Genomic DNA, 12,152 nt, shown 5'->3' with positions numbered 1-12,152 from the left:
TCCCACATGCCGTGGAGCAACTAAGCCCGTGCGCCACAACTGCTGAGCCTGAGCTCTAGAGCCCGCGAGCCACAACTACTGAGCCCACGTGCCACAACTACTGAAGCCGCCCGTGTGCCTAGAGCCCGTGCTCCGCAACAAGAGAAGCCACCGCAATGAGAAGCCCGCGCACTGCAACAAAGAGTAGTCCTTGCTCACTACAACTAGAGAAAGCCCGCGCACAGCAACGAAGACCCAACACAGCCAAAAATAAATAAATAAAATAAATTTATACAAAAAAAAAATGCAAAGGAACTTCTCTAGGCAGGAAACACAAGAGAAGGAAACGACTTACAATAACAAACCCAAAACAATTAAGAAAATGGTAATTGGAACATACATATTGATAACTACCTTAAAGGTCAAAGGATTAAATGCTCCAACCAAAAGACATAGACTGGCTGAATGGATACAAAAACAAGACCCATACATATGCTGTCTAAAAGACACCCACTTCAGACCTAGAGACACGTACAGACTGAAAGTGAGGGGATGGAAAAAGATATTCCATGCAAATGGAAATCAAAAGAAAGCTGGAGTAGCCAATTCTCATAGCAGACAAAATAGACTTTAAAACAAAGACTATTACAAGAGATGAAGAAGGACACTACATAATGATCAAGGGATCAAACCAAGAAGAAGATATAACAATTGTAAATATTCACGCACCCAACATAGGAGCACCTCAATACATAAGGCAAATACTAACAGCAATAAAAGGGGGAATCGACAGTAACACAATCATAGTAGGGGACTTTAACACTCCACTCCCACCAATGGACAGATCATCCAAAATGAAAGTAAATAAGGAAACACAAGCTTTTAATGATACATTAAACAAGATGGACTTAATTGATATTTATAGGACATTCCATCCAAAAACAGCAGATTACACTTTCTTCTCAAGTGCACATGGAACATTCTCCAGAAGAGATCACATCTTGGGTCACAAATCAAGCCACAGTAAATTTAAGAAAATTGAAATCATATCAAGCATCTTTTCTGGCCACAATTCTATGAGATTAGAAATCAATTACAGGGGAAAAAACATGAGAAACACAAAAACATGGAGGCTAAACAATATGTTACTAAATAGCCAAGATATACTGAAGAAATCAAAGAGGAAATCAAAAAATACCTACAAAGAAATGACAATGAAAACATGACAATCCAAAACCTGTGGGATGCAGCAAAAGCAGTTCTCAGAGGGAAGTTTATAGCATTACAAGCCTACAACAAGAAACAAAAAATTTTCAAATAAACAATCTATACACCTAACGGAATTAGAGAAAGAAGAACAAACGAAGCCCAAAGTTAGTAGAAGGAAAGAAATCATACAGATCAGAGCAGAAATAAATGAAATAGAAACAAAGAAAACAATAGCAAAGATCAATAAAACTAAAAGCTGGTTCTTTGAGAAGATAAGCAAAATTGATAAACCATTAGCCAGATTCATCAAGAAAACGAGGGAGAGGAATCAAATCAATAAAATTAGAAATGAAAAAGGAGAAGTTACAACAGACACTGCAGAAATACAAAGCATCCTAAGAGACTACTACAAGCAACTCTATGCCAATAAAATGGACAACCGGGAAGAAATGGACAAATTCTTAGAAAGGTGTAACCTTCCAAGACTGAACCAGGAAGAAATAGAAAATATGAACAGACCAATCACAAGTAATGAAATTGAAACTGTGATTAAAAAGCTTCCAACAAACAAAAGTCCAGGACCAGATAGCTTCACAGGTGAATTCTATCAAACATTTAGAGAAGACCTAACACCCATCCTTCTCAAACTCTTCCAAAAAATTGCAGAGGAAGGAACACTCCCAAACTCATTCTATGAGGCCACCATCACTCTGATACCAAAACCAGACAAAGATACTTCAAAAAAAGACAATTACAGACCAATATCACTGATGAATATAGATGCAAAAATCCTCAACCAAATACTATCAAACAGAATCCAACAACACATTAAAAGGATCATACACAATGATCAAGTGGGATTTATCCCAGGGATGCAAGGATTCTTCAATACATGCAAATCAATCAATGTGAAAAACCATATTAACAAACTGAAGAATAAAAACCATGTGACCATCACAACAGTTGCAGAAAAAGCTTTTGACAAAATTCAACACCCACTTACGATAAAAAGTCTCCAGAAAGTGGGCATAGAGGGAACCTACCACAACATAAAAAAGGCCATATATGACAAACCCACAGCAAGCATCACATTCTCAATGGTGAAAAACTGAAAGCATTTCCTCTAAGATCAGGAACAAGACAAGGATGTCCACTCTCACCACTATTATTGAACATAGTTTTGGAAGTCCTAGCCATGGCAATCAGAGAAGAAAAAGAAATAAAAGGAATACAAATTGGAAAAGAAGTACAACTGTCACTGTTTACAGACAACATGATAGTATATATAGAGAATCCTAAAGATGCTGCCAGAAAACTACTGGAGCTAATCAATGAATTTGGTAAAGTTGCAGGATACAAAATTAATGCACAGAAATCTCTTGCATTCCTATACACTAATGATGAAAAATCTGAAAGAGAAATTAAGGAAACACTCCCATTTACCACTGCATCAAAAAGAATAAAATACTTAGGAATAAACCTACCAAGAGAGACAAAAGACATGTATGCATAAAACTATAAAACATTGATGAAAGAAATTAAAGATGATATAAACAGATGGAGAGATATACCATGTTCTTGGATTGGAAGAAGCAACAACTGCAAAAATGACTATACTACCCAAAGCAATCTACAGATTCAATGCAATCCCTATCAAATTACCAATGGCATTTTTTACAGAAGTAGAACAGAAAATCTTAGAATTTGTATGGAGACACAACAGACCCCGAATGGCCAAAGCACTCTTGTGAAAGAAAAAGGAGCTGGAGGAAACAGGCTCTGGACTTCACACTATACTACAAAGCTACAGTAATCAAGACAGTATGGTAGTGCCACAAAAACAGAAATATAGATCAATGGAACAGGATAGAAAGCCCAGAGATAAACCCATGCACATATGGTCACCTTATTTTTGATAAAGGAGGCAACAATATACAATGGAAAAAAGATAGCCTCTTCAATAAGTGGTGCTGGGAAAACTGCACAGCTACATGTAAAGAATGAAATAAGAACACTCTCTAACACCATACACAAAAATAAACTCAAAATGGGTTAAAGAGTTAAATGTAAGGCCAGATACTATAAAACTCTTAGAGGAAAACATAGGCAGAACACTGCATAACATAAATCACAGCAAGATCCTTTCTGATGCACCTCTAGAGAAATGGAAATAAAACCAAAATAAACAAATGGGACCTAATGAAACTTAAAAGCTTTTGCACAGCAAAGGAAACCATAAACAAGACAAAAAGATAACCCTCAGAATGGGAGAAAGTATTTGCAAATGAAGCAACAGACAAAGGATTAATCTCTAAAATACACAAGTAGCTCATGCAGCTCTATATCAAAAACACAAACAACCAAGTCCAAAAATGGGCAGAAGACCTAAATAGACATTTCTCCCAAGAAGATATACAGATTGCCAACAAACACATGAAAGGATGCTCAACATCACTAATCATTAGAGAAATGCAAATCAAAACTACGATGAGGTATCAACTCACACCAGTCAGAATGGCCAACATCAAAAAATCTACAAACAATAAATGCTGGAGAGGGTGTGGAGAAAAGGGAACCCTTTTGCACTGTTGGTGGGAACGTAAATTGATACAGCCACTATGGAGAACAGTATGGAGGTTCCTCGAAAAACTAAAAATAGAACTACCATACAACCCAGCAATCCCACTACTGAGCATATACCCTGAGAAAACCATACTTCAAAAAAAGTCATGCACCATAATGTTCATTGCAGCTCTATTTACTATAGCCAGGACATGGAAGCAACCTAAGTGTCCATCAACAGATGTATGGATAAAGAAAATGTGGCACATACATATATATACAATGGAATATATATACAATGGAATATTACTCAGCCATAAAAAGAAACGAAATTGAGTTATTTGTAGTGAGGTGGATGGACCTAGAGACCGTCATACAGAGTGAAGTAAGTCAGAAAGAGAAAAACAAATACCATATGCTAACACATAAATATATGGAATCAAAAAAAATGGTTCTGAAGAACCTAGGGGTAGGACAGGAATAAAGATGTCGACATAGAGAATGGACTTGAGGACATGGGGATTAGGAAGGGTAAGCGAGGACGACGTGTGAAAGTGGCATGGACATATATACACTATCAGATGTAAAATAGCTAGTAGGAAGCAGCCGCATAGCACAAGGAGATCAGGTCGGTGCTTTGTGTCCACCTAGAGGGGTGGGATAGGGAGGGTGGGAGGGAGATACAGGAGGGAGGAGATATGGGGATATATGCATATGTATAGCTGATTCACTTTGTTATACAGCAGAAACTAACATACCATTGTAAAGCAATTATACTCCAATAAAAGTGTTAAAAAAAAAAAACTTCTCATGATCTAACGTCAAGATAACTCAAAACATACCTTCAGTTTTTATCAAAAATATGTTCTACTCTCCACAGCATTTTACAAATATATAAAAAGACAATGCCTTAAGAATATGTCTGTATTCAGAACAATGTATTTAATTAATAATGCTAATTATTTAAATAAAACTTCAAAACCCTCACCTAGGCAAACAAAAATTAGAAAACCCTTACCTGATGATAGCAGTACCATTATATTTTGCTGAGGGTTCCCCAATGAGGACATGCCTAGATGATGGAGCTATCCCAACTTCTCCTGACACTCCCTTATCTCCTCGAATGATTATTGATGCGCTACCTGAGTTGAAGATGATATACCACTTATGTAGAAAACACATGGATTCACTTAGTACATGCCTGGCAATGTTCTAAGGGCTTTACATATACTAATCTTGTGAGTTGGTCCTCATGACAATCATATAAGTTAGGTACTAATATTATCCTCATTTTACCAGCACAGACATTTAAGCACATAGAGGCATTGAAGACACTAAAGCAAATGACTTGCCCAAGATCACGCTTTAATGAAAGGGATAAAGTGGGCAGTACTTCCACTATCACTCCCATGATAAATAAGTACTCTTCTACCATGTGCATTAATCCACTTCTACAGTAACCATTTTGTAGCTCACTGAAATTGGCTATGTAGCTGTATGTATTAGCTATGTAGCAAAAGCTAGAATTCTTGGGGGCCCGTTTTTATTTTTAATTTTCTGACTCTACCATTTGCTTCTAAGTGTTCCTACTAAAATAGAAATAAAAACCATATCAAGTAATTTGAGTATTCATATCATAATTTAGCAGTAACTTAAATAAAATTGTTTCCAGAAGCACACATTAGAGTTTAATGAAACAAAGGATTGGATTTCTATACTATCACTTTCTTTGGCAATGGATTAATGGGATCAAGAGTGGTTTGTCAAGTGCAAGTATGTGACAGTTAGAAATATATTATGAATTTTTTATATTAACAAATGATTTACCTTGATCCACTGGTATATTCTTGTTCTTGCATCTAATTAGTCTATATAATATCAACACTGACATTTAACACGATGTAGACAACTGAGCTGACTTAAGACTTATGGAAGAATATAATGCAAAGATATGATTCCCTCAAATGCTTGCTGGAAGTACTCTAGATATAAATGCAAAAGGAATAACTACCCTAGGTGATTTCATAGGTGACAGTACACAATACTCTCTACAATTCTGCGAATTTCCTTAGCCACAGAATTCTGCTTCTTTGACCATGAACCCTTGCATAGGATGAAGTTCTTGATGGCAAAAAAGGACATGCAACAGTAACTAAGCTTTCCTATCAAAGTTGCTGGGCCATTTTTTATGGTTATTACTATTTGTACTATAATGAAACCGTTTTAGCTCCAGTAATCCTCTCTCTCCAGACCGAAGAAACAAATTTTCACATGGACCCTAGGCAAGTGAGAATTATGATGCCTGTTTCTGAAATGTCAAAATCTAAGTAATTACTTTCTGATCAAAATAGGCAATAGATAGGCTGAAAGAGACATAATAAGATGATAAGTTTTAAAATAACATTTTATTACAAAAGTAACATGTGATCATTGTAAGTAGGTATAGAAAATAGGTAATCAAAAACCACTATCAACATTTCAAATAAATAATTCCAAACATGTTTATGACATGCACGTGACAAAAAGGGGATTACACTGAACATGTTGTTACAAAGCCTATTTTATTAATGTAACAATTATCCATGTAATGAAGTGTTCTTAATTTTAATGTAAGTAAGGCTTTTTCTGCCACATTTTTTGAATAGTTGCATAGTATTCTGTTACATTTAACCAGTCTCCTACTGTAGGATCACTTAAGAAGCTTTCATATTTTACTTTATAAACGCTGCTAAAACAAACATCTTTATCTTTTTAAAAATCACACAGCTGAGTAGTATGAAGTCTTTGGCATATGACCTTACCAACATTGGGTATGGTAATTTTAGCTTTAAAAAGTCTTTAGCTGTTATACAAGTAGGAAATAACATCTTTAAGATTTAGAAAATGTTTTAGGAATTATAAAAACAAATACTACCTATCTTTGTAACTACTGATTATCTGGTTACATTTTTCTAAAAATCTACTTTTTAATTTCCAAAAATGTCGATTTCTCTTACCTTTTATTGGAGATATTTCTACCTCATCAACTGGTACCAGCTGAATGGTGAAACTCCTGTCCTCCTCCAACATGGCGTCTTGAAGTGTGTGCAACACAATGGTCTTCTGGGACTCAGTCTACATCAAATGAGGAGGAATAACACATTTTCCAGATTGACCAAAGTTAAGTTTCGAATGTTCCCATTAGCAGAATAACATTTATGTTCATAAGCATTTTTTAATGTGTGTCCTTTCTGTGCCCTAGAATTATGAGTTTCTGCTAGAGGGAATTACTATGTAAAAATTAGCTCTGAGCATAAATCCGATTAAGGTCCGTAATAGGAAAAAGGGGGGAAATGTTAACACAACTTTTAAATTTCCTGAAAATTTTCAACCATTGAAAGTTCGATCACTTAAAATTAAATGGTCACAGCATGATGTAAATAGATGAACGTCATAGGTTTAATACTTTATAAAGGTTATCTTTCTACTACCCATTTTTACTCCTTGCCCTCTACCCACGCCTGCTTCCTTCCCATTCCTTCCATAGGTGTTGATCTCAAGCATTTTCACTATCATGCCTTCCCTCTCTTGGCTTAAACTTAGCTCAGTAATTTCTTGGAACATGTGCTAAGTTTTCAGTGTAGGCTGGAAGAGAAAGAATAAGGAAAAGCAAATAGATAGAAGACAACCAGCTTAATACTTTGAGACATAACCGTGACAGAAATCACTTTTATCTTTACCGCCTCCTCCGTATGCTGATAAAAAAACCTCAAATTTGTCCTATGCATCACTGATTAGTTTTCTATAGTTTGAATTCTGCAGTTTATTGCTTCTTATGTACATCTTAGTTCCTCAATTGCATCTCTTGAGATTTTTATTATTAAAAGCGTTATTCTAATCTCTTCACTCAAGCTGTCCTCTCTTCATAAGAGTTCTTTTTTTATATTTTACAGTAACTGTACTTCTTAAAAATTTTATAAGAGCTGCTAGGAAAATGTATACTTCCTGCCTCAGACCTTATTAAATGCACTCATGGAAAATCTATAATTCCTGGGATGCAATTAATCACTCCCATCCCTTTTACTCTCTGCACATTGTCAATTAGCGGCTCTGAACTATGTGCTTAGATACAAAGCCATTTGTTAGAATGGAGACATAGGTATGTCAGTAGCTGAGTATACAAGAACAATAAAGCTATTATGCAGAGGTACATGGAACGCACCAGGTTGGTAAGCAAAGAACAAGATGAAGAGGGTCAAGTCCAGGGTGACCCATAAACTCACCCCTCCTGATGCAGTACTCTGAACAAGGACGGCCTTATTCCCTGGGGTAAAAGATCAAACTATTTGCCATTTTGGTATGGATATCCTGCTCAACACCAGAAAATCTTTCTCATCATCTGGGAAGTAGATCTAGTAACTGGGAAATGACTGCTCATTATTACTATGGAAAATCTTTAAAGAAATTTCAAAGTAATTTCTAAATTCTTCTCATGACAAATGAGAAGTTTATAGAGGTTTAGGGCATGCAACCGAGGTGTTTCTTGAGCCATCGCATATCAGAACCTAAGAAATGAGTGGATGAAATATCTGTGCCATCTGGCTTGAGATCTTTAATTCCATTAGAGTAACCAACACCTCAAAAATGGTGGCAGAATGTCTAAGTGGCAAATGGATTGCGAGAGGGCATCACCGATTAATTTATTCATCACCTATTAGAAAACTGAATGAAAAAAAAGTATTTGCTTTTGTGTTGTTTGGTGTTGAAAGCTCTGATAAAAGGTCAATAGACTCAAAAAAAATAGATTGACCATGTTTCATTGGGATCATCTTATCTTTACATGTTTGGTCAAATTTCTTTTAGAAAACCACCTTGGGGACCTTCTACTCTCCTATTTAATTTTTTAAATTCTATTTCGTTTATGGAAATTCATCTGCTTAGACTTTCTATATCTACTATTTACCTATTAGAGTCAGTTTCATATAGATGTTTATATTCATTTGTCTAGATATGTACAAAGTAATCTCTTAAAATTTTATACTTTCTCCTTTAATGGTTCTTTCTTGCTTGTTCTTATTTTGTGAGGTTATTTTTTGTTGCTTTTTAAAAAACTTATTCATCAGTTCTACTGTTTTTCTGGTTTTTAACTAATTTCCTTTTGCTTTCGTTTTTACTAATTTAGGAAAGATTTATGCAAACATGAAAGCAAAAACCATAAAAGATTGATAAATCTGGACTCTCCAGTTTCTTCTCTTTGGTCTATTTGTCTGTCCCAGAGCCAGTATCATACTGTCACATTTACCTGTGCTACATATTATCTTAAGTTTAGTTAGGGAGGGGCACCCTCCATTCTTCTTTGTGAGTTTCTGAGACTATTCTTGGTCTTTTGCATTTCCATATGGATTTAAGAATCAGCCTGTCAATTCTCTTCCACCTCTCCATCCCTCCTTCCAGGAAAAAAGAGTTCAGAGTTTGATAGATAAATGCTCCTTGGTTCTCGTTACACTGCATTCACAGTGAAACTCTGTGCTCAGATTAACTGGGAGGAAGGAATCGCCAGGATTCCCTCCGAGAGGCTCTGTGTTCCACATTTCAGAGCCTGAAGTTCTGTGGGTAAGACGCTGCCACTGGATCCTTTTAAGCAGGGGGTGGCATAACGAGATCTTCCTTATAGAAAAGTAGCCTTACTCAGTGGCACGGATACTGGACAGAATAGGGAAAAGACTTGGAGTAGGAATATCAGTTAAAAGACCATCCAAGGAAAGAAGATGGAGGTACGGATTGTCACAGCCATGACAGAGTAGGAGGAACAGAAAGGGTATTTAAAAGGGAAAACTGACTAAACTCAGCTGTCAAATATATGCAAGAGTTACAGAATGGGTAGCGATGGGGATGACACCCAGATGTCTGGCTCGGTTGACAGGTTTTGCCCTCAATCAGGGGAGGGTATGAGCAGTTTTAAGGGTGTGTGTGTGTGTCTGTGTGTGTCTGTGTGTGTGTGTGTGTGTGTGTGTGTGTGTGTGTGATTTTTCCCCACGGTGCATATGATTTCAAAAAATTCAGAAAATCAAACAAAGACAAATTAGAGAAAAACTACAGGAGTCCTGATGACGATTATACCTCATCAAAATGAAGTGTCCCATTCAAAGGACTGAGGTCATCTTTAGCCATCTCATCTATGGTCCACTGAAGTCGGATGGCTCCTTTTCCTCCTGGGGACCGAACAACTGTCAATGTCACATGCGAATCAGGGTCATCAGACAAAAGGGATTCATCAACCATTACCTGAAAAAAAGAAAATCCAGTAAGGTTAAAAAAAAAAAAAAAAAAAAAAGAGCAAAAAGCAGCAGGAAGAACAAACAGAATCTCATTTCTCTTCTCAATGACTGCAATTTTTGAATTTAGAACTCTAATCACAGCATGTTACAATCATGTGGTAGAAAAAAAATGTTTCACCAAATCCCATTCCCTTTTTGCCCTAGACACTCAGCTACTTGGCATTTCCTAGCCCCTTCTGCAATTAGGTGGAGCTTGTGACTGAATTCTGGCCAAAAGAATACAGGCAGAAGTGAAGTATGCTAATCATAGTCTGGCCATCAACTTCCCACACAATCTTCCACACTCCCTCTTTCTCCATTTGCTGGATGACTAGAGGAGGACAGTCACAGATGGAGAGACTCTGGTGCCTGAGATGCCAGTTGGAGAAGAGGTACCCATAAGACCCCAACTAGGAACAGTGATGTAGGACTTTTGCATAAAGAAGAAATAAACTCTTATTATATTAAGGAACTGAGATTTGGGGGTTCTTTTATGGCAGTCAGGCTCCCCACATAATACAGACCTAATACGAATTACACATATTGACTCTGTGAAGCAAAGTCCAAACTGAGCCTATACTATGCACCTGTTATGTAAATACAAACATATAACACAATGCTTTCCATTTTCAAGAAAGACACTTAACGAGTGTATAATTCAATCTTGTTGGGGTCTTTTTTCATGAGATTTTTGCATTGGTGCCAAGAGTAGGGATTTGGAGCCAACTGATATTTGTTGAGCTTCTAATATGTGTCAGTTCTTGCACATACTTTATCTTATTTAAGCCTCACAAAAACTCTAAGAAAGCTGAGGAGCACAGATATACATGTATTTGGAGAAAAGGAGCCTGCGATTTAGTTCAGATGTTTTGACTCCACATGCAGTGTTGTTCAAAGCACTCCTCAGACACCAGAAATATCAAGTAAGAAAAAAGCAAAGTGAGAAAGAAAAAAAATCCATTATAAACAAACTGCGTATATAAAAGTCCTTTTCGTTTCCATAGATAATAATATTCTAGTTTCAGTTTCACAAGCATATTTCCAGGAGTCTCTGCGATTCCCAGTGCTTTGGTATACTCAGCACATTTCCCTGTAGAAGCTTATTAATTTTGACAGATTAATACCAATAATCCTTTCTCAGTGTTCTTCAGTTCTGAATATAATCTGTCTCACCAAATAATGCTAACAGAATGTTCACTATGCGCACAATATTGTGTATTTTAGATACAGGTTAAAAGATAAACTCCAAGTTATCAAGAGCTATTGGTTATAAGAAAGATAGGATACAAGGAAAGTAGCCACAAAGGGCTGAGCCACAAGCTACTACTAATATTATCAACAATTAAAACAGCAATTGACACCTACTGAGGGTAAAGCCCAATTATATGTGCTTTACATGTATCAACTCACTCCTCACAACAAGGGTTTGGGTACCTTAAATCTTACTTTTAGACTATAAGACAAGTTGGAAATCGGAGGCTATTATAATAAGACAGTAGTTCCCAGATCAAGGATGCACTAAAGTTATTGCAGTAAGGTTTACGACAGCAGTTAAGTTAAAATGAATAAAATTATTTACGAACAGTAGCCTAACTCCTTCATTTTCTCAAAAGGTGAGAGAAACCTGTAAATATACCATCCAATGGCTAAGTCCAAAAGTGTGACAAAGCTAAAAGCAAAAACATTATTATAACATTTCATCAGTTGGAGGTTGGACTACTTAAACCCTGAACCTTTTATCTAACCTCAGAAGGTAACAGAGAATACATTTTTAGTACATTTAATATATTTTATAAAAATAAATTACATACTCGTATATATTAAAATATTTCTCTGCATATATGCAAAGAAGGCCTGGATGGAAATATGACAAAATACTAATGATATCTATCTTAGAGCAATAATATTATGGGTACTTTTACTCTTTTCTTTACACATCTTGTATTTTCCAGACTTTTTAGGTTGCCTAGAAAACATTCACAGCTACTCTTTTGTGAATCTACCACTCTTTACAAACACTTATATCTGCTCATTCCTTTCTCAAGGAAGAAAAAGAGTCTCAAATAGGCTACAGCAGTAGAAGGGTTCTGTTCCTTTTATAGTTTC

General features: G+C 36.2%; 1 protein-coding gene across 1 annotated transcript in view; it reads right to left on the bottom strand.

Moving 5' to 3' along the window:
- The window catches only part of ADGRV1 (adhesion G protein-coupled receptor V1), a 525,892-nt gene that overhangs the window by 365,472 nt on the left and 148,268 nt on the right, over positions 1–12,152 (bottom strand). The window contains exons 58-60 of the mRNA XM_060091810.1: positions 9,850–10,014; positions 6,747–6,864; positions 4,769–4,892 (exon numbers count right to left, since the gene is read on the bottom strand). Of these exons, the coding sequence (XP_059947793.1) occupies positions 4,769–4,892; positions 6,747–6,864; positions 9,850–10,014 (407 nt within the window). The remainder of the gene's footprint in view (positions 1–4,768; positions 4,893–6,746; positions 6,865–9,849; positions 10,015–12,152) is intronic.

Source organism: Mesoplodon densirostris, chromosome 3 (assembly GCF_025265405.1).
Source record: "Mesoplodon densirostris isolate mMesDen1 chromosome 3, mMesDen1 primary haplotype, whole genome shotgun sequence".
Classification (NCBI taxonomy): domain Eukaryota; kingdom Metazoa; phylum Chordata; class Mammalia; order Artiodactyla; family Ziphiidae; genus Mesoplodon; species Mesoplodon densirostris.
The sequence above is the reverse complement of the archived record's forward strand: the minus strand, read 5'-3'. Positions and strand labels throughout refer to the sequence as shown.